Source organism: Nansenia antarctica, assembly GCF_963989245.1.
Source record: "Nansenia antarctica genome assembly, chromosome: 10".
Classification (NCBI taxonomy): domain Eukaryota; kingdom Metazoa; phylum Chordata; class Actinopteri; order Argentiniformes; family Microstomatidae; genus Nansenia; species Nansenia antarctica.
The window spans coordinates 23,181,897-23,206,083 of record NC_137680.1 but is presented as its reverse complement, the minus strand read 5'-3'; the positions used below and the strand labels follow the sequence as shown (position 1 = coordinate 23,206,083).

The following is a 24,187-nucleotide window of genomic DNA, read 5'->3' as shown; positions in this document are numbered from 1 at the left end:
GTCTGCGTGTCTGTCTGTCTAGCAGTAGCTGCGTGTCTGTCTGTCTGTCTGTCTGTCTGTCTGTCTGTCTAGCAGTAGCTGTCTGTCTGTCTGTCTGTCTAGCAGTAGCTGTCTGTCTGCCTGCCTGTCTGTCTGTCAAACAGTAGCTGCGTGACTGTCTGTCTGCCTGCCTGTCTGTCTGTCTAGCAGTAGCTGTCTGTCTGCCTGTCTGTCTGTCTAGCAGTAGCTGTCTGTCTGTCTGCCTGCCTGCCTGTCTGTCTAGCAGTAGCTGCGTGTCTGTCCCTCCGTGGTGACGGTCCAGTTGGGTCCTTGGGGGGGCAGACTGCCCCTCTGGCCCCTCAGCCCCGCCCCCTCCTGGCCCAGCTCCCTCCTGGCCGGCCCTGGGTACTGGGGGGGGCGCTGGGGGCCGGGGGGGTAGGGGTTGGAGGAGGAGGAGCCATGGGGGGGGGGGCCAGACAGGAAGTCCTGCTGTGTTCTGTAGAACTTGAGTACCTGGTCTCCGGAGGGCATGACGTCATAGGCCTGTCTGTACTGTAGCCCCGCCCCCGCCCCCGCCCCCGAGGAGAAGGAACTGCGGTGGGGCCCCGCCCCCCCCAGGGAGGCCCGGGAGCGTGGGGGGCCAGGGGTGTACACGCTGTAGGCCGGAGGGCCGGGGTGGGGGTGAGGGGGGCGGGGGTGGGGGTAGGGGTTTGGGGGGTGCTCCAGGGCAGGGGAGGATGGGGAGGAGGAGGTGTGAGAGGGGGAGGGACCTCCTCCGTCTGCCCTCTCCTCCTCCTCCTCCGCCAGCTTGTCGATCAGCAGAGAGGCGATCTCCTTCCCCGAGAGACCCCCCCTCCCCCCGCCCTGCCCCCCCACGCCGTGGCGGTGAGACCCTGGGGGGGCCAGGAGGGGGTGAGGGGTGAGGTCCAGGCCTGGGGGAGGAGGAGAGGGGAGGAGGGAGGAGGGAGGGCTGAGGTCCAGCAGGCCTGGAGGAGTCGGGTTGCTGTCGAGAGGGGTGGTGGGGGGGGGGCTGAGCTGCTCTGAGGAGAGGGAGGGGGGCTCCTCCTCTGTGGGCGTGGCCAGGGGGTCGGGGGAGGAGGGTGTGGTCAGGGGAGGGTCGGGGGAGGAGCAGTCCTGGTGGGGGGGGGAGGGGCTGAGGCCGTCGAGGTCCGTGGTGACCCAAAAGGGGTAGTTGACGTAGATGGGCTCTGTGAGCCTGGGGGGCTGGGGGGCTGGGAGGCTCAGGAGGGGGGGGGGAGGGGAGCGGTCGTCCGGTTTGGACCGGCGGTAGCACACCTTCCCGTTCTCAAAGTAGGGGTGGAGCTGGGAGCTGGTGACATCAGAGGTGGAGGAGCGGTTGGCATTGGTGGTGGAGGAGGAGGAGGAGTGGAGGAGGAGGAGATGGGGGGGGGGCACCATGGAGGAGGAGGGGAGGAGGGGGTGGACCTCGCTGCGAGGGGCCACAGAGGACGAGCGCTGGTGGGGGTGGGAGGAGCCGTCCTGGGAGTGGGGGGTGTGGCCGTGGTGGGGGTGGGAGAAGGAGGCGGAGTGTGAGGAGGAGTGGGCGGCGGCCCAGGAGGAGTGGGCGGCGGCCCAGGCTCGAGTCGCCTCGGAGGACCAGAGCTGGGAGGACTGGGGGCGGGGGTGGGGGCGGGCAGAAGCAGCAGGGCGGAGGAAGTTCCCTTCCAGGTCCAGCCTCATGTTCAGGTAGCTGTGGCGTGCGTAGCTGGGCGGGGCCTGGTGGGGGTGGGGGTCGGGCGGGGGGGCGGCGATCTCGTAGTAGAAGTTCTCCATCTTGTTGCCCTGGTCGTCCACAGAGGAGGAGGGGGGGAGGGGCTGAGGCACGGGCCGGATGTGTGCCTGGGGGGGCTGGGGGGGGGCCGCGCCCCGGGCAGCGTGGTAGCGAGCCAACAACACGTCCGCTCCTCCCCCCCCCCTCTCGGAGAAGGCCCTGGTCAGGGGGGGGCCGGGGCAGCGCTGCTGGGGGGGCGGGGCCAGGGCGCGGCGGAGGCGTCCAGAGTCCAGGGAGCGGCGCAGGAGGTCCGTCTGGGGGGGCGGGGGGGGGCGCTGCTGCTGCTGCTGGGGGGCCAGGAGGTCTGCGGGCTTGGGGGGCACTCTGGGGCGTGCAGACTGGAACGAACGCACCTGGGGGAGAGGGGGGGGGCGGGGGAGAGAAGGAGGGAGGGAAGGAAGGAGAGGGAAAATTTAGATTTTTACATTTATTTATTTTACAGTAGAGAAACTGTAAAGGGGGGTAGAGGGGATGGAGAGGTTTCACCAGTGGGGCGCCAGGACAGTGAGGAGTCGTGACCAGGTAATGTGGCTGCTGCATCCCCGTAAAGGCGGTGGGACCAGTCGGCCAGCAGAGGTGGAGGAGCGGAGAGACGAGGCAGGTGTTTGGGGGCTGACCACTGCTTGCAGGTAGGGAGGGGCTGTTTCCTTTGCCCAGTAAGCGAGCACCAGGGTCTTGAATCTGAGCTTCTATCGGGAGCCAGTGAAGGGTGCGAAGGAGGAGGGTGTGACATGAGAACATGTGGGGAGGTTGAACACCAGACGGGCGGCAGCGTTCTGGATGAGCTGCAGAGGGCTGATGGCGGAGGCGGGGAACGCGGCCAGGGGTGCGTTGCAGTAGCCGAGGTGCGAGATTACAAGTTATTGGACCAAGAGTTCCCAGTGAGGAATGGACGTATCACTCTGATGTTATAGAGAAGAATCTCTGAATCTGTCGCTGTGAGGTTCGCCGCACAGGATAGGTGGTTGTGGGAGGGAGGAGGTCACCGTAGAGCTCTGTACTGTCAGGGAGAATTCTAGGAGAGGGCAGACTTTCCCGGGGAGGAAGAGTAGCTCAGTCTTGTTAAGGTTGAGCTGGAGGTGGTGGGCTGACGTCCAAGCAGAAATGTCTGCAAGACACGCAGAGACACGTGTTGCCACCTGTGAGTCAGAGGGAGGGGGAAGGACAGGAAGAGTTGAGTGCCCTCCTTTCAGCAGTGGAAGGAGAAACCATGTGAGAAAAATACAGAGCCAAGAGATTTGGTTTAGAGGGAGAACAGTAACGGCGCTAGGACAGAGCCCAGTGGTGAGGGCTCATGGAGAGGACAGCAATCTGTCACCTGGTAGGAGCAACCCGCCAGGTAGGAAGCAAACCAGGAGTGTGCGGTGCCAGAGATGCAGAGATCTGAGAGGATGGAGAGAAGGATCGAGTGGTTGACTGTGTCGAAGGCAGCAGACAAGTCCAGGAGAATGAGAACAGAGGAGAGGGAGGAAGCTCGAGCAGAGTGGAGGGCTTCCGTGACAGGAAGGAGGGCAGTCTCAGTGGAGTGCCCAGCCTTGAAGCCGGTGGTTGTTCTGAAGGAGATAGTGAGACAGACGGTTCGATACAGTGCAAGGTTCAAGGGTTTTAGATAAGAAGGAGAGCAGGGATACCAGTCTGTAGTTGCGGACAGAATACGGGTAAGCGTGTAGCGTGTAAACCTCGTCTGTCCTCAGTCCTCAGCAACACTCACTACCGAGTTCCAAACTGCCTCTGGGAGCGACGTCAGCACAACTGATCGCTGGGAGCTTCATGAAACAGGGTTAGGGTTTCCATGGCCGGACAGTCGTACGCACACAAGCCCAACATCACCATGCGCAAAGCCAAGCGTCGTGAAGCACACCGCCGTGACTCTGGAGCAGTGGAAAGGCCTTCTCTGAACTGATGAATCACTACTTCACTATCTGCCTGACAGACGGACGGATCTGGGTTCAGGAGAACCGGGTCACCTGCCTGAATGCATCGTGCCAACTGTAAAGTTTGGTGGCGGAGGAATAATGGTCTTCTGTGGGCTGTTTTTCATGGTTTGGGCTCGGCCCCTTAGTTCCAGTGAAGGGAGATCTTAATGCCACAGTGTACAATGACATTCTAGAGAATTGTATGCTTCCAACTTTGTGGCAACTTTTTTGGGAAAGTCCCTTTCCAGTTTCAGCATGACAAGGCCCCCCATGGGCAAAGCGAGGTCCATAATGACATGGTTTGGTGTGGAAGAACTTGACTGGCCTGCCCACACAGAGCTCTGACCTCAACCCCCATCGGACACCTTTAGGATGAATTGGAACGCTGACTGCGAGCCAGTCCTTCCCACACACACACACACACACACACACACACAAGCCAGTCCTCCTCGCCCCAACCACCAGTGCCCGGCCTCAGTAATGCTGTTGTACCTGAATGGGAGCAAATCCTCGCAACCGTGTTCCCAAATCTAGTGGAATGTCTTCCCAGAAGCGTGGAGGCTGTTATAGCAGCAAAGGTGGGACCAACTCCACATTGTGGAAGCTGGTTAAGGTTAACAAGCTGTGTGTGTGTGTGTGTGTGTGTGTTCGTCCTGCTACTCACCAGGGACAGAGGAGAACTCTCTGACTTGGAGTGCATCAGAGGCTGGGGGGCGGCGGGGTAGGGGCCCTGGGGGGGCCGGGCAGAGGGGGGCTTGTGTTGGAGGTGGGGGGCAGAGAACTGGCGTGAGTAGGCGGGGGGCTTCCTCCGGTCCTGGGGGGGGCTGGTCCTGGGGGGGGGGTGGGCCCGGGACCGGGGGGGTCTGTGGTGGTGGTTGTTGTAGACGGGGCTGGGGGGGCGGCGCTCATCCCCAGAGGAGCTGCTGGCAGAACCTGACGTCCCTGAGGACAGAGTCCCCGAGTCCTGCAACACACACACACACACACACACACACACACACACACATACACACACAGACACACACACACACACACAGACACAAGTTAGGAACTTAGTTCCTTTTTACAGGAAGCATGTTAACTACAGTACCATGAACCACACACACACACTCTCACACACACACACTCTCACACACACACTCTCACACACCTGTCCTGGCGTCCTGTCCCCCTGGTCCTTGCTGTCCTGTCCTGGCGTCCTGTCCCCCTGGTCCTTGCTGTCATGTCCTGGCGTCCTGTCCCCCTGGTCCTTGCTGTCCTGTGGCCTCCAGACAGACAGGGGGCGCAGTGTGGAGTACAGTTGGCTGGGGTCTCCTGCGTCAGCTGACAGGGACCTGTGGTAGCGGGGGTCGGCCTGGGGGGGGCGGTAGGGGGCGTCGGCCTGGGGGGGGCGGTAGGGGGGCGCGGCGCCCCCCCGCAGGGCCTTGTTGGCGCTCTCAGCCAGGGCCAGCGCCATGAGGCGGGCCGGGTTCTTAGGAGGGGGAGGGGGGGGCTGCTGGGAGAGAAGGGGGGCTCCGCCCGGGGGACCTGGGATGAGGGGGGGGGGGGGGGAGTCATTAGGTCACTCAATCTCAATCTACTTGAATTTATAAAATAGAGCATGTTGTTGTCATTGACCCCACCCAGGCTGTTCTAGTGTTAATGACCCCACCCGTCGCTGTTCTAGTGTTAATGACCCCACCCATGGCTGTTCTAGTGTTAATGACCCCACCCATGGCTGTTCTAGTGTTAATGACCCCACCCGTGGCTGTTCTAGTGTTAATGACCCCACCCGTGGCTGTTCTGGTGTTAATGACCCCACCCATGGCTGTTCTAGTGTTAATGACCCCACCCAGGGCTGTTCTAGTGTTAATGACCCCACCCATGGCTGTTCTAGTGTTAATGACCCCACCCAGGGCTGTTCTAGTGTTAATGACCCCACCCGTGGCTGTTCTAGTGTTAATGACCCCACCCATGGCTGTTCTAGTGTCAACACTAGATCGAGTGTCAACACTAGAACAGAGTGTCAACACTAGAACAGCCATGGGTGGGGTCATTAAAGGGACTACTGGAAGCTGATTGGCTGGGCGCCTGACCACTCACCATGTCCCCTGGCGTCGGGGGCGGGGCCCAGCTTGCTGCGGAGCTCCTGTTGGCAGCTGTCACTCAGCTGAAAGTCACATGACCTCAGCAGCATGGAGATCATCTGGGGAGGGGGGGCGGGGCCGGCCGCCAGGGAGGCGGGCTGTAACTCGCCGGCTCGGCCGCCAATCATCTCCAACACCTTGGAGGAGCGATGTGATTGGTTAACAGGATAGACAGACAGGAAATGTATTCTAAATGTATTCTTCATTTATTCTCACTGGAGCTGAGAGAGAGATGGAGGCATTATTTAAAAATACAGCAAGAGGAGCATTTAAGAAAATAAAAATGACAATGAATAAAAGCAAATATAAGAAGTAAATAGATAAAACATTTAATAAGACAATAGTTAAATAGTAAATGGATAAAAGACATTGATAGAAGTGTTTGTGTTTAATCATAACTGCTGAAAAACATGAAGGTTAGATTTAAATATTTTTGGGGTTTGGGCCTGTTTGATTTCTTCAGGTAGTTTGTTCCAGGAGCATGCGGCAGCGTCACTGAAAGCTGCTGCACCGTGTTTTGTTTTCAGTCTTGGAATGATTAGCTGATTAGTCTCAGCTGACCTTAGGGACCATGCAGGAATATAGGGTGGGAGGAGATCTGATATGTATTTTGGTCCAAGACCATTTTGTGATTTGTATGTAATTAGGAGGATTTTGAATTCAATTCTCTGAGAGACTGGTAGCCAGTGCAGGGATCTCAGGATTGGTGTAATGTGTTCAAACATGTTTGTTTTAGTTAGGACCCTAGCAGCGGCATTTTGGATGAGCTGCAATTTACGAACAGCTCCTTTAGTCCTGTTAGTAGACCAGCTCCTTTAGAAAGGCCTGTTAGTAGACCAGCTCCTTTAGATAGGCCTGTTAGTAGACCAGCTCAGTTAGATAGGCCTGTTAGTAGACCAGCTCCTTTAGATAGGCCTGTTAGTAGACCAGCTCCTTGAGATAGGCCTGTTAGTAGACCAGCTCCTTGAGATAGGCCTGTTAGTAGACCAGCTCCTTTAGATAGGCCTGTTAGTAGACCAGCTCCTTTAGATAGGCCTGTTAGTAGACCAGCTCCTTTAGATAGGCCTGTTAGTAGACCAGCTCCTTTAGATAGGCCTGTTAGTAGACCAGCTCCTTTAGATAGGCCTGTTAGTAGACCAGCTCCTTTAGATAGGCCTGTTAGTAGACCAGCTCCTTTAGATAGGCCTGTTAGTAGACCATTACAATAATCAAGTCTACTCTAAACAAATGCAATGCATAGATGAGTTTTTCAAGGTTTTGTTTGGACATGAAACAAAGTTTAGATCGGAGTCTAGAATTCCACCAAGATTTCTGACCTGTTTTTTAGTTTGAAGAGAGAAAGAATCAAGTTTTGCACTGACTTTCGATCTTTTGTCAGGTGCATGGAATACAATTATCTGTTTTGTCCTTGTTTAGTTAGAGGAAGTTTTGTGTCATCCAGGCGTCAATTGTCAATGGGACTATAGTCGTTCGGTGAGAGGGCTATAGGGATGGGACGATTATCGTTTTTATCGTTAATCGCGATAAAAACACCCGCGATAACTTAATCGTGGAGAATATGTATGTTATGAATAAACTGTGTTTAACGTCTGGCGCTATTTTTCAGCCTAGGCTACATTACTTTTGCAGTCAAGTTAGCGATAAGTTACTGTTACTGTAATATAATTGCGATTCCTCACATGAGCCGCGCGGGAATATCCTCACAGAACTTGTCTCGCGCTATTGTTCAGCCTGCATGGGTAACGTTACTGTCAAGTCAGCCTTGTCAGTTAGTCACTAGGTAATGTATGCTAGCCTTCTCACCATGGCTGGTGAAAAACTTTAGACGGGATACTGTCATTTGCCTACCTTGTTATTACCAGGCACTGCAGGCAGTGACAGTCTATGGCTGCAAAAGGCACGGTCGCCCCTAAGCTTTAGCAAATATATTGTGGTTTACTTAATACTGTTCAGCCCTTGAGGTTACATGCAATGCATGACTTGTGCTATATAGGCTAAATAAAATTATGAAAGCGGCAAGTAGCAAGTGTGCGCATCAAAGGCATTAGGCACGTAACATCCATGCTGTATAAACACATGACAACCGTCCGTTATTTCCCGAACTTTGCCCGAACCCCCCGCGAGGACCCGGGGAACAACGGTACGCTCCCCGCGGCTGCTATCAGACTGGCCGCGGGAGTGAGTGTTGAGGGAGAGGAGACGGCAACCCTCGCTTGCCATAGACTGTATCCCTACTCGTCTCTCCTGACCTCGGTTGTAACGTGAACCGTGGAATACGGGATATGTTAGATGCTTTACAGTAATTCCCCAAATGACCAGAAAAAGAAGTTAGATTTGTCGCTGGTCGCTTTTGACTAATTAAGTCGCCAAGGGGCTGGAAGTTGGCAACATTGGGAGTGCGTTCTTTAAACTTCCTTGGGTACGTTAATGAAAGGTGCTGATTGGCCGAAAAGGAGTTAGGTCAATCAGCGCTCGATTGCTCTTTCTTAAGGACCCGGATTATGGCCAGAGATATGTGCCACTAGAATCTGAATTTGAATTACTGACTTAAAATGTCATAAAAATACAACAAAATCTAAGTTAAAGTGATTACAGTGTGTTTTATTGGCATTAGATTTTTTTTTTTTTTTTTTTGCGATAATATCGTGGATCGCGATTATTTTGCCCACGATAATCGTGACATGACATTTTCTAATCGTCCCACCCCTAGAGGGCTATGTAGATCTGAGTGTCATCCGCAAAGTTATGGTGAATAGAAGGGGGCCATGGATTGATCCTTGGGGAACCCCGCATGTCATTTTAATTTGATCAGATACAAAGTTGCCAATGGAGACATAGTAGCTTCTGTCCTGTAGGTAGGATTTAAACCAGTTTAGGGCAGTGCCCGAAAGTCCTACCCAGGTTTTTTAGTCTATATATTAGAATGTTGTGATGGAGGGATAGAGCCATAGAGGGATGGAGGGAGAGCGGGATGTAGGGATAGAGGGATAGAGGGAGGGAGGGATAGAGAGATAGAGGGATGGAGGGATAGAGGGAGAGACACCACCTTAGCAGGTATGCTGATGGAGGGATAGAGAGATGGAGGGATGATAGAGAGATGGAGGGATGGTAGAGAGATGGAGGGATGGTAGAGAGATGGAGGGATAGAGAGATGGAGGGATGGTAGAGAGATGGAGGGATAGAGATGGAGGGATAGAGAGATGGAGGGATAGAGAGATGGAAGGATAGAGAGATGGAGGGATAGTGAGATGGAGGGATAGAGATGGAAGGATAGAGAGATGGAGGGATAGAGAGATGGAGGGATGGTAGAGAGATGGAGGGATAGAGATGGAGGGATAGAGAGATGGAAGGATAGAGAGATGGAGGGATAGAGAGATGGAGGGATAGAGAGATGGAAGGATAGAGAGATGGAGGGATAGAGAGATGGAAGGATAGAGAAATGGAGGGATAGAGAGATGGAGGGATGATAGAGAGATGAAGGGATGATAGAGAGATGGAGGGAGACTCACCTTAGCAGGTACGCTGATGGCGATAGGCTGAGAGATGTTGAGGGGAGGGGGCCGGGGGGCCTTGGCTGAGGAGGAGGAGGAGAGGGCGTGGGCCACCTTCCTGGTGAAGGACCGCCGCTCGGGGGGGGGGCCGGGGGCGGGGGGAGGATGGGAGGAGTGGGCGGGGCCACTGTGGGACGACGACAACGGACTCTGATTGGTCCCCTCGCCCTCGACCAGGCTGCTATTGGCCGGCCAGTGCTGACAGAACACCTGCAGGGGCGGGGCGGCGGCGGCCAGGATCAGACTGCGCCGGGGGGCCACGGCGTCCGATTGGTTGAGCACAGAGTCAGGGTCCTCTGTGAGGGAGGAGGAGGGGGCGTGGCCTAGCCTGTGACTCAGGCAGCGGTAGGGGTAGGGCGGGGGGGGGCTGGCGGCGGGCGGGGGGGACGCCCCCCCCACCTCGTCCTCCAGAAAGGTCGGGCTGAAGTCGATGACGTCGTCCGCCATCCAGGAGGAGGAGTCAGGAAGCATGTACACACCCTCCTCCTCCTCCTCCTCCCCTTCCTCCTCCTCCTCCTCCTCCTCCTCCTCCCCTTCCTCCTCTCCGTGGGGGGGCCGCGAGGCGGCGGAGGGGAGCAGGCTGTCGTAGGAGCGGCTGGAGGGCAGGCGAGGAGGGGGCGGAGCCAGGAGGCCCGGGGCAGCGAGGGGAGGGTCCAGGGAGAGGCCGTCACTGCTGGAGCGAGGTCTCCGCAGGCGCTGCTGGGCTTTACACTGGCCTGGGGGAGGGGGAGGGAGAGGGGATAAAGTTTAGGGGAAATAAGAGGGGAGAGAGAGAGAGAGAGAGAGAGAGAGAGAGAGAGAGAGAGAGAGAGAGAGAGAGAGAGAGAGAGAGAGAGGGAGAGGGAGAGATAGGGAGAGAGAGAGACAGAGAAAGAGACAGAGACAGAGAGACATACACCCTGCTACACCCAGAGGACACTCTGCTACACCCAAATAACCACCGTAGGATCTGTGTAACAGCAACCTTGGGAAAATCCTCTGTATGATCATCAACCACAGACTCATACATTACCTCACTGTAAACAATGTCCTAAGCAAATCCCAAATTGGCTTTTTATCAAAGTACCGTACAACAGACCATATATTCACCCTCAGCACCCTAATTGACAACCAAATAAATAAAAAACAAAAGCAAAATATTCGCCTGTTTCGTTGATTTAACAAAAGCCTTCGATTAAATTTGGCTAAATGGGTTTGCTATTCACACTGTTGGAAAATAGTGTTGGAGGAAAAACCGACGACATCATGAAGTCAATGTACACTAACAACAAGTGTGCTGTTAAAGATTGGTAAAAACCACAAAGCCGGGGGGTTAGACAGGGATACAGCTTGAGTCCAACCCTCTTCAACATCTATATCAACAGTTTGGCAAAAACATTAGAGCAGTCTGCAGCACCTGGCATCCCCCTAGTAGACACAGAAGTCTAATGCCTACTGCAGCTACAACAGCACCTTGAGAGGGAGGAGAGAAAGAGAGGCAGAGGGGGGGGGGGGAGAGAGAGAGGGGGGAGAGAGAGAGGGAGGGGGGAGAGAGAGAGGGGGGGAGAGAGAGAGAGAGGGGGGAGAGAGAGAGAGAGAGGGGGGGGGGGAGAGAGAGAGAGGGGGGAGAGAGAGAGAGAGAGGGGGGGGGTCTTCCTACCTGCTTCACTGTGCTGGGAGGAGAGAGACTCTTCACTCTTTGCAGAGCGCAGAGTTACACTGTCCACACGACAACCTGCAGGAGAGACCAGGAGAGACCAGGTGAGACCAGGAGAGACCAGCAGAGACCGGGAGAGACCAGGAGAGAACCATATCAACAACTGTCACATACAGACATGGAGGCACTTCAGTGATTCTTAACGAGTTTCCATAACAACGCGTTTTACAAGGAATGAAGCATGTGTGTGTGTGTGAGTGTGTGTGTTGGACCACCAACCAGTGTGAGAGGTGGTTGGCTGGAACAAGGAGCTGATCCTCATTGGCTTACGGCGGCCCGCCCCCCCCGCGGGCTTCCCCATGGCGAAGAACGTCTTCCAGCTCCCTCCCCCTGACCTCCGCACCTTCACCTCCCCCTTCCTCCTGGAGAGAGAGGGGGAGAGAGGGAGAGGGGGAGAGAGAGAGAGAGATTACTTCGGGGGAGGAATGGTACATGTTACATTGGAGCACTGACTCATATTAACAACATCACCTGTGTCAGGCAGGTCTGGGGAAGAGGGGGGGGGGGAGGGAAGGAGGGATGGACTCATTTGTGGTCAGGCAGGTCAGGGGAGGAGGGGGTTGGGAGGGAACGAGGGACTTATCTCAGATGAACCTAGCTCCCTGGTCCTCCATACATCTGGCTAGCTCCCTGGTCCTCCATACATCTGGCTAGCTCCCTGGTCCTCCATACATCTGGCTAGCTCCCTGGTCCTCCATACATCTGGCTAGCTCCCTGGTCCTCCATACATCTGGCTAGCTCCCTGGTCCTCCATACATCTGGCTTGCTCCCTGGTCCTCCATACATCTGGCTAGCTCCCTGGTCCTCCATACATCTGGCTAGCTCCCTGGTCCTCCATACATCTGGCTAGCTCCCTGGTCCTCCATACATCTGGCTAGCTCCCTGGTCTTCCATACATCTGGCTAGCTCCCTGGTCCTCCATACATCTGGCTAGCTCCCTGGTCCTCCATACATCTGGCTAGCTCCCTGGTCCTCCATACATCTGGCTAGCTCCCTGATCCTCCATACATCTGGTTAGCTCGCCGGTACTTTGCGCTTCTGCATCTTTCTTGAGTACGTCCACGTATGTTAGTGTGGGACACCCTCGTGATCGATGCCCGTGTGTTGGCTCCCACAGAACCAGTCTGCTGGCTGGCAGCTCCTGGTGTCTCTGGCAGTGACCTGCCAGCCTCATTCTCCTGACTGCAATTTTCTCGCTTATCCTTGGTGACCCCCCATACAAATGATTGTTGGTAATATGCTCGCTCTTGTCGATGTTAAGTACAGCACGGAGCATTCTGGTGTAACACCCATCTACGGACTTCTGCAGGGCAGGCTTCAGGGTCCAGCATTCACAGCCGTATAGGAGAACGGACTCTACCGTTGCATAGAAGAAGCCGAGTTTGATTTGTCGTGGGAGGTTGGAGTACCACACACTGGCCATGCGGTTCAGGGCCTTCCATGCAAGCGCCTTCCTCACTTTAAGATCTTGCTCGGACAAGTTGACCCATGAGCCCAGGTATTTGAAGTCGTTGACTTCCTCGAAGGCCAACCTTGGCACACTTTGTCTCCACTCTGCACAGGAGCTCCTGTACTTGCTCTAAACGGTCTGAGAGCAGGCTGATGCTGTCCGCGTAGTCCAGGTCCATCCGGACTATGGCGGGGTGTCGTCTCGACCTCCTAGGTGTTATAGTGAGGCAGAGTTCTTGCTCCCGTCCACTGATGGCCTTCCTGAGGACATAGTCTAGGACTATGATGAAGAGGAAGAGGACATAGTCTAGGACTATGATGAAGAGGAAGGGGGCCAGGGTGTCCCCCACCCCAGGGTGTCCCCTTGCAACACCCCAGCCAGGATGTCAAACTCCTCACTGTTGCCGTCTGGGATCACCACCTTGGCTGTTGAACCCGTGTACCTGGTCTCTATGGCCCGGAGTAGATTGGGAGGGACACCGTAGGCCTTAAGTATCTTCATCATTGAGCCTCTGTGTATCGAGTCAAATGAAGCACAGTACCGTAGTCAGGTACCGCAGCCAGGTTGTTCTTTCTCACCTCCTCGACGATCCTCCTTAAGGCCAAGACCTGGGCCACGGTGCTCCTCTCCTCTCAGGTGAGGGTCGATGGCCGATCAGGCAGGTCAGAGGAGGAGGGGGGTGGGAGGGAAGGAAGGAAGGAGGGTGGGAGGGAGGGAGGGAGGGAAGAAGGGAGGGAGGGACTCACTTGTGGTCAGGCAGGTCAGGGGAGGAGGGGGTTGGGAGGGAAGGACTCACTTGTGGTCAGGCAGGTCAAGGACAGTGTGGAAGCCCTGGAGGCTGGGGGGGGTTTCCTGGAGGCTGGGCGGGGTTCCCTGGAGGGCCTGCAGCAGCAGGGGGGCCTGCGTCCGAGCCTGCGCCTCCTCCAGGGACAACAGCCGGGTCGACACAAACGACTTGGGACGCGCCAGAGACTGTCGCCCTGCAGGACAGACAGACACCAGGACAAATGGTAAATGGACTGACTTATACATATATATCAGTGTTTCCCCTACCATTGCCTTGGGGGGGCGGGCCGCCCCCCCAACGGAACCCCCCGCCCCCCCAAGAAAGAGGAATTATTACGGACATAGACACCAAACATCTGACAAGCAGGCTAAAATATCCGCTTTTTTTAAACGCACCCAACCCGAATCTGGCGAGTGGCAAGCCCATGGGCTCGTTGGTAACGTAGTCCGCCAGTAGTCTCGCATTGCGAGATCTATCTCAACACTTCGCTTCGCGCTGGAGAATAATACAAGATTGTGCGCGAGCGACGCAAGAGAGTTTTTGCAGGGTGAGATGTCTGCAGATGGAAAGTAAGCAAGTTGAAACGTTAGCAAATATAATTGCTGAGTGTTCTAACAGAGCAAGTTGGTTCAAATCGGTCGTTATTATTGTGACTAGAAAGTGTCTGATTATAGTTCCATGGTGTGTAAATAGTGTCAAAGAACTAGCAAGCTAGCTAGCTAGTTCAGAGGTGATGAGATGAGCTAGTCACTAGCACACATGCCAGCTAAAGAGCTAACTGGATGCACTTTATTATTTTACTTAAAGTAGATACTATAGTACTATCTTTCTTATTCTGCTAGAATTGGGCTTTATGGTAATACCATAATGGCATAGTTACAGTACATGGACAGTGGATTGAAGCATTGGAAATGTCTGTTTTTTATAGTTGGACATACGATTTTTTTTCAGGTGAGAGAGTAAAGTCAAAATGACTTTATCTGACTGCATTGCCCACAGCAATCCAATATTCAATTATAATTAATTGATATGGATCAATTTATACCTCTTATTAGATTATTTATAAATACTCTGGTTGTTATGTTTGCCTTTTGGTTGACAGCAAAAGAGGGAGAGAGGAGGATAGAGAAGGAGAGAATGAGAGAGAGCAGGATGGTGTCAGCACACCAGAGAGAGAGAGAGCAAGAACCAGGTGAGAAAGTGGACAGGTAGTCAAAACCACATAAGTAAGTAGCCTTGAGAACCGATGGTTCTCCAGCCTAATGGCCCATAGGGCAGGAGCCTATCTACTGTTTCCGTAGCGTGAAGCGGCTTAATGTACAAGTTAGTACACCCCCTGGACATGACGCTGTGGGGGGGGGGGGGGGGTCCACCCCCCCAAGGCAGCAAACCTAGGGGAAACACTGTATATATATATATATATAAACTCCTCAAAAAAAGTTCAGAAACGTAATTTTGGTTGATTAATCCTCCCCTTTAATAATAACAATTGGTATTGTATTTGATATGGTTGGAAAGCCTGATTAGTCACCTTTACAACGAGGTACAACTTGTAAGGATCATGCATTCGTGGAATGAGCAACACAGCTAAACGTGTCTACCTCCTGAGCCACAGCCTCTACCTCCTGAGCCACAGCCTCTACCTCCTGAGACACAGCCTCTACCTCCTGAGACACAGCCTCTACCTCCTGAGACACAGCCTCTACCTCCTGAGACACAGCCTCTACCTCCTGAGACACAGCCTCTACCTCCTGAGACACAGCCGCCCTGAAGCAGGTTTATTAGTACAGCACATTCATACAACAGGGCAGTTCAAAGTGCTTTACATACAGCATAAAAAAATACAACAAGAGGAGAATAGTAGAAAAATAAAAGCGACAAGAATTAAAAATTGCTGAAAAAAATTCATTGGACAGATCACCCCCCCCCTCCCGGAAAAGTTCTGCAACTTCAGAAGCCCAAGAACTACAAAAACGCTGTGAGCCCATCTTCATCAGCTTTGGTAAAAGGCAGGCCTGAAAAGCAGCGAGACACTGAGCTCAGGCCTGGGGGTCATGCAACTTCCCAGCCTGTATACAGCTCAAGGACACAGTCACACTATCTCTCCCATGCAGCAGCCAAAACAAAACCCCAAGACCCCTCGAGTCTACTCAAAGCAAATGCATGGATGAGTTTTTCAAGATCTTGTTTGGACATGAAACCTCTCATTCTTGTTATGTTTTTCAGGTGATAGTAGGCTGATTTACTTATTGAGTTCATGTGGCTGTTTAGATCGGAGTCTAGAATTACAGATTTCTGACCAGTTTTTTAGTCTGAAGAGAGAGAGAATCAAGATTTGCACGGACTTTCAATCTTTTGTCAGGTGCACCGTATACAATTATCTCTGTTTTGTCCTTGTTTAATTGGAAGAAGTTGTGTGTCATCCAGGCGTTTATTTGTTCAGTGCAATTACAGAGATTGTCGATGGGACTATAGTCGTTGGTGAGAGGGCTATGTAGATCTGAGTGTCATACGCATAGTTGTGGTAGGATATTTTGTTCTTTTTTATGATGTGTCCCAATGGAAGCATGTAGAGATTGAATAGAAGGGGGCCAAGGATTGATCCCTGGGAAACCCCACATGTAATTTTTATTTGGTCAAGATACAAAGTTGCCAATGGAGACATAGTAGCTTTTGTCCTGTAGGTAGGATCTAAACCAGTTTAGGGCAGTGCCCGAAAGTCCTACCCAGGTTTTTAGTCTTATCTATTAGAATGTCGTGGTTTACAGTGTCAAAGGCAGAACTAAGAAAGCCTGATTGAAAGTCATCAAAGAGATAATTTAGGGTCAAATAATTGTTTGTTCGTGGGCAACCATTTCAATTATTTTGAGACAGACAGACACCAGGACAGACAGAGAGACAGACAGACAGACAGGCAGGCAGACTGTGTGTGTGTGTGTGTGTGTGTGTGTGAGTGTGTGTGTGTGTGTGTGTGTGAGTGTGAGTGTGTGTGTGTGTGTGTGTGTGTGTGTGAGTGTGTGTGTGTGTGTGTGTGAGTGTGTGTGTGTGTGTGTGTGTGTGTGTGTGTGTGTGTGTGTGTGTGTGAGTGTGTGTGTGTGAGTGTGTGTGTGTGTGTGAGTGTGTGTGAGTGTGTGTGTGTGTGTGTGTGTGAGTGTGAGTGTGTGTGTGTGAGTGTGTGTGTGTGAGTGTGTGTGAGTGTGAGTGTGTGTGTGTGTGAGTGTGTGTGTGTGAGTGTGTGTGTGTGTGTGTGAGTGTGTGTGTGTGAGTGTGTGTGTGAGTGTGTGAGTGTGTACCTGTGTTGCAGCCTACAGAGCTGATGCAGTCAGAGAACAGCAGGCGGTAGTGAGACAGCAGGTACTCCAGCACCACAGACTGGACACGCACCTCCTGGAACGGGTCAGCGCCCGTCAGCCCCACCGCCTCCATCTCCATGGACCTGACACACACACACACACACACACACACACACACACACACACACACACGCACACGTACACACACACACACGCACACGCACACACGCACACACGCACACACACACTTTAATTTATCTATTAGAAGATACAGGTGATTGTGTACCAGGTACCAGGGTCAGATCTTGCGTTCTTTTGGTCTTGCTTTTCATTGTTATGAATGAATGAATTGACTTTATTGTCATTGCTACAGTACAGGTACCAAACAACGAAATTTAGGAGGGGTGGCTCCCCTGGTGTTAGGAAAGAAAAAAAAAAAAAAAAAACACTTTTAGAAAAAGAATAAAATCACAAGAAGGTAAGGAGGTGGTTTACATAAATAAAGGCTATGTACACATCCACTGTACTATACTGCACAGATAGTCAACTAGGGTTGTCATATTGCACAAAAGTATTTTTTTTCACGTTATTTAAAGTGTCACAGTTTGCAGGCTTGAAATGTACATGTTTGTGCCTCAGCACTAGCTGCCATACAATCCGTCCAGACTGTCCTGGGCCCAGAACTTAGGCCTTTGCTGTGTTCAGGGCCTTGACGGCCCTGTGGTAGAAGCAGTTCTTCAGTCTGTTTGTCTTAGCGGCCGGGGTCCTGTACCTCCTTTTCGAGGGCAGCCTGATAAAGTGTACGATGATTATGCCGATGATTTACAACTATATATGCCTATAACAGCAGGAAATGTCTCAGATATAGTTACGTTAAAGACCTGTCTGGCTGCTGTGAAGGGCTGGTTATCAGCGAACTTTCTGCTATTAAATTCTGACAAGACTGAAATTATCGATTTCGGTCCAGCTAGACTAAATCATCCAAGTGATAGTCTTGTCTTGACCTTGGATGATTGTGCCATCCAGTGCAGGGACAGGGTTAAAAATCTTGGTGTCATTCTGGATCAGAACCTCACATTTGACTCCCACATAAAGGGGGTGATAAAAATAGCATTCTTTCACCTCAGAAGAATTGCTAAGATTAGGTCAATCCTTTCTTTTGAAGATGCTGAGGTTCAGATCCATTCTTTTGTGACATCCAGACTAGATTATTGCAATGTCCTTTTTTCGGGATTGCCAAAAAAGAGTTTCCATGGCCTACAAATGGTCCAAAATGCTGCAGCTCGCATTTTGACTGGGTCAAAGAAATACGACCATATCTCACCAGTACTGGCTTCCCTTCATTGGCTCCCTGTCCATGTTAGAGCGGACTTCAAGTTGTTGCTACTAGCATACAAAGCTATAAATGGCATTGCGCCTTCCTATCTAAAGGACCTTCTTGATCCATATGTGCCCTCAAGGGCTCTGCGCTCACAAGGCTCTGCCCTGTTGACTGTTCCCAGAGTCAGGAAAAAGACAATCGGTGAGCGTGCGTTTTCCTTCCGTGCACCAACTCTCTGGAACGTCTTCCATTGGACATCAGACAGGCATGCTCAGTGAAAGTGTTCAAAACCAAGTTAAAGACCCACCTGTTTTCTGTTGTCTATATGTCATAGCCTGTGTATTTGTGTTGTGAAATGATGTGTGTTTTTAAATTGAAATAGTTTTTTTTAAATTGTTTTAAATTGTTGTTTACCTATTGTATTTGTGCTGTGAAATGATGTGTGTTTTTAAATTGAAATAGTTGTTTTAAATTGCTTTAAACTGTTGCTTACCTATTGTAAAGCACTTTGATGTAAAGTGCAAATAAAGTTATTATTATTATTATTATAGGTACGCTCATGCAGCAGCGGACAGCAGGGGGCAGTGTTGTGCTGCCAGACCCTGGGTGCAGCACTGCTCCGTTCTCTGGCGGAGAGAGAGAAGGGACACTGGAACATACCATGCAGCTGGACAGACAGGCAGACAGACAGACAGACAGGCAGACAGACAGACAGGCAGACAGACAGAGGTAGGGTTAGGTACCTCAGCAGGTTGGGAGTAGGGGTAGTTACCTGAGCAGGTTAGGGTAGGGTTAGACAGACAGACAGACAGACAGGGGTAGGGGTAGGGGGGGTAGGGGTAGTTACCTGATTAGGTTGGGGGTAGGGGTAGAGGTAGGGGTAGGTACCTGAGCAGTTTGGGGGCCCAGACAGACAGACAGACAGACAGACAGACAGACAGACAGACAGACAGACAGACAGACAGACAGGGTTAGGGGTAGGGTAGGGTTAGGGTACCTGAGCAGTTTGGGGGCCCAGACAGACAGACAGACAGACAGACAGACAGACAGACAGGGTTAGGGGTAGGGTAGGGTAGGGTTAGGGTACCTGAGCAGGTTGGGGGCCCAGACGATGGCCAGGTTCTTGATGTGCATGTTGGTCTGCAGGCTGCAGGTGGCCAGGCCCGCCAGGTGCCTCAGCAGGTGCTCCAGAGTCCTGGGGGGGGGGGGTCGAAGTTACATCTGGGGTGCCACAAGGGGGGGTAGCTTCCCCACATGTCTTCCTCTTCTATATGGCCACCCGGGATGCTATGTTTGAGGACACTCTGGATGTGGGATATGCAGATGATATGCAGATGATATGCAGATGACATCGGGCTGTCGAGAGCAATTCCCATATCCAACATCACGTCAGACACATCAATGCCCCTGGAGGCACAAAGGCTGGACGAATGGGCAGCTAAGAACAAAATGACGCTCAATGGGAAAAAGTTGGTTGAGCTACGCATATGTTTTGCACAGGACCCACCACAACCTCCCCCGCTGATGCAGGAAGTACCTGTTGTGGAAACAGCAAAGTATCTGGGATACCATCTTGACCAAAAGCTGACTGGAGATGTGCACATTGAGAAGGCAATAAAAACTGCCTCCAAGCGACTGCACTATCTCACGGTCATGGCGAGACACGGTCTACCTGCGGATGACCTCATCACCTCATCTACACCACTCTCATCAGGCCGTGTATGGAGGGCTGCTCTAAAAAACAACAGGCTGAGCTAGAGCGAGTCCAGACACGTGCCTGCAAAATCATCAGAAGGAGAGCTGGTGAGATCTCACAACCCCTACCATCACTCCAGACCAGGAGGGAGGAGGCTGCAGTGAAGCTGGTCAGGAACATGCATGACGAGCAACACCCTCTGCACGACCTGCTACCTCCAACACCAGACAGCTGCCCTGCCACTGAGACCTGCTACCTCCAACACCAGACAGCTGCCCTGCCACTGAGACCTGCTACCTCCAACACCAGACAGCTGCCCTGCCACTGAGACCTGCTACCTCCAACACCAGACAGCTGCCCTGCCACTGAGACCTGCTACCTCCAACACCAGACAGCTGCCCTGCCACTGAGACCTGCTACCTCCAACACCAGACAGCTGCCCTGCCACTGAGACCTGCTACCTCCAACACCAGACAGCTGCCCTGCCACTGAGACCTGCTACCTCCAACACCAGACAGCTGCCCTGCCACTGAGACCTGCTACCTCCAACACCAGACAGCTGCCCTGCCACTAGGGCTGTTACGATTCGTCGACGTCGTCGACGTAATCGGCTACGTCAATACGTCGACTTGCGTAATGTGCGTCGGTGCATCGTAAATTTTAAAAAAGAATTTTTTTTTTTTTTTTTTTTTAATAAGCAAAACAATTAAGCAAAAATGAAATGGCCTATCACAGCAGTACGTCTGCAATGAACGAGCACCTCAAGCGAAAGCATCCTGGAGCTCTTTGTGAAGACAGCCGCAAGATAGCACCACCGTAAGTCACCGTTGTATTTCTGTTCACTTTTCCGGACGTGTATGAGTGAGAAATGGATAGCTACTAGCTAATGTTACACAAGCAATGTAGCTCACCACAGTTTGTATGTCTTGTCTTCTGGTGTTAGTAACGTTAGCTATGTAGCTGGCTAGCTACGGTAGCCTATTGTCATTGTGGTGCTCGCACCTACTGTACGTTATCTAGCTCGTAGCTCGCATGCTACGTTAGCATCAATTTAGCTAATCATAACATAGCAGCGAGAGTAACGTTAGCTAGCTATGTAGCTACTAGCTAGCTATGTGTTGTGGTGATGGACAGACTTCTAAATGGCCATGTTGACATTCAAGTTGGCTAAACATAGCAGTGAGGTGGAAAAATTGCAAAAAAAAAAACATTATTTTTTAGCAAACAGCAAAAAAATATATCGTTAAATTAGTCGTTAGACTAATCGACTAACCGAAAAAATAATCGCTAGATTAATCGTTAGAAAAATAGTCGTTTGGGACAGCCCTACCTGCCACTGAGACCTGCTACCTCCAACACCAGACAGCTGCCCTGCCACTGAGACCTGCTACCTCCAACACCAGACAGCTGCCCTGCCACTGAGACCTGCTACCTCCAACACCAGACAGCTGCCCTGCCACTGAGACCTGCTACCCCCAACACCAGACAGCTGCCCTGCCACTGAGACCTGCTACCTCCAACACCAGACAGCTGCCCTGCCACTGAGACCTGCTACCTCCAACACCAGACAGCTGCCCTACCAGGACACTGAGGAACCAGCACAAGCTGGCTGAACCAAAGGCCAAGACCAGCAGGCTGAAAAACTCAACCCTGCATAGCTGCGTAGCTTATCTTTTGTACGAATTTCTGTAAAGTTCTGCAGTTTTTCAGTGGGGTCTTGGCTCCCCTGCAAGCATGAATTAATAACATCAAATCAACCTGTCTGTGTTGAACCTGTCTGTCTGTGTTGAACCTGTCTGTCTGTCTGTGTTGAAGGTTATGGCAGAGCAGAGCCGTCCTCTAGAGGGCGCTCTCCCTCCACCCTTCTACGTTAGGAGTAAATATCATATCATATCATATCATATCATACTATAATATAAATACTAATATAATATAATACTATAATATAATATATCATATCATATCATATATATATAATAATATAATATAACAATATCATATAATATAATAATATCATATCATATCATATAATAATATAATATAATATAATAGAACATAATATAATATAACAATATAATATAATATAATATAATATAATATAATATAACACCCAGAGAAGCTGAAGAAGCCACCGTCTCCTCGTCTCTGTAGCTCGTGTGGCAAATTCTCCTGGTCATAGTGAGAGGGATAGCACAGTGTGTGTGTGAGTGTGTGTGTGTGTATGTGTGTGTGTGTGTGTGTGTGTGTGTGTGTGTGTGTGTACCTGTAGTGCGGGGGGGGGAGCTGCTGGATGACATCATGAACCTTCACCAGACGTTCCTCCTCCGACATCTCCCCCATACAGTCCTGAATCTCACACACACACACACACACACACACACACACAGTTATACATACTTATGATTTGGCTTGAAATTCTCCTCCCTCTCCCTGTGGTATCTATATCTTTGTATTCATTGTCTTATTATGTTGTTAAATGTGTATCTATTTATTTTCTATATATGTGCATTCTTTCCATTTACATTTTTTCTTTCGTTTTCTGTATTCTTTTAATGCTGTATGTAAAGCACTTTGAATTGTAAGAAATGTGCAAATAAACCTGCCTTGCTCTGTAGTGGGGTGAGTGTTAGTGATACACGGCTTGCAAACAGAATTACGTGTTAGGACTGTGTGATCATGTAGCTATGTGTAGTTATGTGTAGTTATGTGTAGTTATGTCTAGTTATGTGTAGTTGTGTGTAGTTGTGTGTAGTTATGTGTAGGTATGTGTAGGTATGTGTAGTTGTGTGTGACGTGCTAAACATGCAGTTAGATGTTGGTAGCGATGTTCTGTCTTAGCTGCTAGCTAGCTGCCAACTCCATGGTAGTGATGTTCTGTCTTAGCTGCTAGCTAGCTACCAACTCCATGGCAGCAAACACGTCTGTTTAGATTCAAAATAACAGACTCTGTCACATGACACAGCTGCTGTGTGTGTGTGTGTGTGTGTGAGTCTCTGTTTCTCTGTCCATGTGTGTCTCTCAGTCCATGTGTGTGTGTGTGTGTCTCTCTGTTTCTCTGTCCATGTGTGTGTGTGTGTCTCTCTGTCTCTCTGTCTGTGTGTGTGTGTGTGTGTGTGTGTGTGTGGGTGTGTGTGTGTGTGTGTGTGTGTGAGGGACTCACAGCAAACTGTTGGTAGAGCTGGTATGTCAGCAGGGGGTTGGGCAGCTCTCTGAAGTAGAGCTTACACAGCGAGCCCACGCAGTGGATGTCCTGCATGATCACCTCCCTGCTCAGGTCTGGAACCTGCTCACTGTCAAACTCATGTCTGGGAGGGGAGGGAGATGGATGTTAGATGTCAGAGGAGACTCCAGAGTGTGTGTGTGTGTGTGTGTGTGTGTCTAGGGCTGCACGATTTGGGGAAAAAATCGAATTGCGATTATTTGGACAGATATCGCGATTGCGATTAATTTGCGATTATTTATTTTTTAAATAGCAAAAAAAAAAAAAGGGAGTTTTTGTAAAGTGTGGCCATATCTCCGGCTAGGAAGGTCGTATCAACGTGCAGTTTGTTTGTACGTCTTCAGGGGACTTAGAGGCTCCCTCCTCTAGCACCCCCACAGCCCGAGCTACGAGTGAAAGAACTAAACTTACATTGGGTTGCTTTAAAGTTGGGTTGCTTTAAAATCAAGCTTCAGATTAAAACATGTGATGGAGCATTACTAACCTGACTCAGGTGGTTTGTTTCACACAACCATCTAGGAAAGCTTAATTGGAAGCTGTTTGGAAAAGGGCAGGTACTTTCAAAAAATACTTGGCAGGTGATTGGATGAATCTGTCTATCACCTATTTTCAGAGAGCATTACCACATGATACCATCAAACTATTAACTGCTCTAATTCTAATGCAAGGATGAGAACTTAAAAGATATGAATTGTATATCTCATCTAGACAGGTGGCTACTTTCTAAGATGATCCAGCTATTAAAATGATCATTTGGGGATACACTGTGACTATAACTGAAAGGACCACATCTAGATGACTCGGTCAACAGTCGAACTGATGAATGATAGAATGGTGGTCTCTGACTATGGAGCACAGACACACGTCACCTTGACTTAGGAATCTGTGACATACTTCAGCCCAAGGCTAGGCTAGGCTAACCTCTGCGTCTTTAAAGCCGGCTGGTATGAACGAATGGTATGAGGTTATGCATACAGGACACATTCATGTTTGACAACAGAACAGTTAACTTCCATGTATCCATAAGCCTGCTATACTATATAAACACCAACCCGCAGGTTGCTGAGACTGTCAACTCTGTGTCTGTACTTTAACGCCGGGTTAGCATGAGTAGCTAAGCTAAGCTACCGTCTCGAAGACTACAAGTTAGCTAAGCTAAGTTTAAGGCTGGACTAACAGCACCGACATGCACTTGGCTGGTACAGTTAGTATAGTGAAATTGTACACTTACCTGTCGCAATTATAACATACTAACGTTTATCATACGTCCAGTAAGCCAAGTGGTGTCTAATTGTCTCCGTTACGTTAGCCCAAAGTCTCATAATAATTGGACTGACTGTCGTGACACAACCTATGCCTG

General features: G+C 51.1%; 1 protein-coding gene across 1 annotated transcript in view; it reads right to left on the bottom strand.

Moving 5' to 3' along the window:
• Positions 1 to 258: 258 nt before the first annotated feature.
• Positions 259 to 24,187, bottom strand: part of arhgap33 (Rho GTPase activating protein 33) — a gene marked incomplete at both ends in the record, with an annotated part of 99,307 nt that continues 75,378 nt past the window's right edge. The window contains 14 exons of the mRNA XM_080541098.1: positions 259 to 634; positions 1,019 to 1,203; positions 1,426 to 2,124; positions 4,352 to 4,651; positions 4,838 to 5,214; positions 5,770 to 5,950; positions 9,323 to 10,080; positions 11,004 to 11,078; positions 11,280 to 11,422; positions 13,307 to 13,490; positions 16,591 to 16,733; positions 18,999 to 19,106; positions 21,871 to 21,953; positions 22,768 to 22,912. Coding sequence (XP_080397224.1) covers positions 259 to 634; positions 1,019 to 1,203; positions 1,426 to 2,124; positions 4,352 to 4,651; positions 4,838 to 5,214; positions 5,770 to 5,950; positions 9,323 to 10,080; positions 11,004 to 11,078; positions 11,280 to 11,422; positions 13,307 to 13,490; positions 16,591 to 16,733; positions 18,999 to 19,106; positions 21,871 to 21,953; positions 22,768 to 22,912 — 3,757 coding nt within the window. The remainder of the gene's footprint in view (positions 635 to 1,018; positions 1,204 to 1,425; positions 2,125 to 4,351; positions 4,652 to 4,837; positions 5,215 to 5,769; positions 5,951 to 9,322; positions 10,081 to 11,003; positions 11,079 to 11,279; positions 11,423 to 13,306; positions 13,491 to 16,590; positions 16,734 to 18,998; positions 19,107 to 21,870; positions 21,954 to 22,767; positions 22,913 to 24,187) is intronic.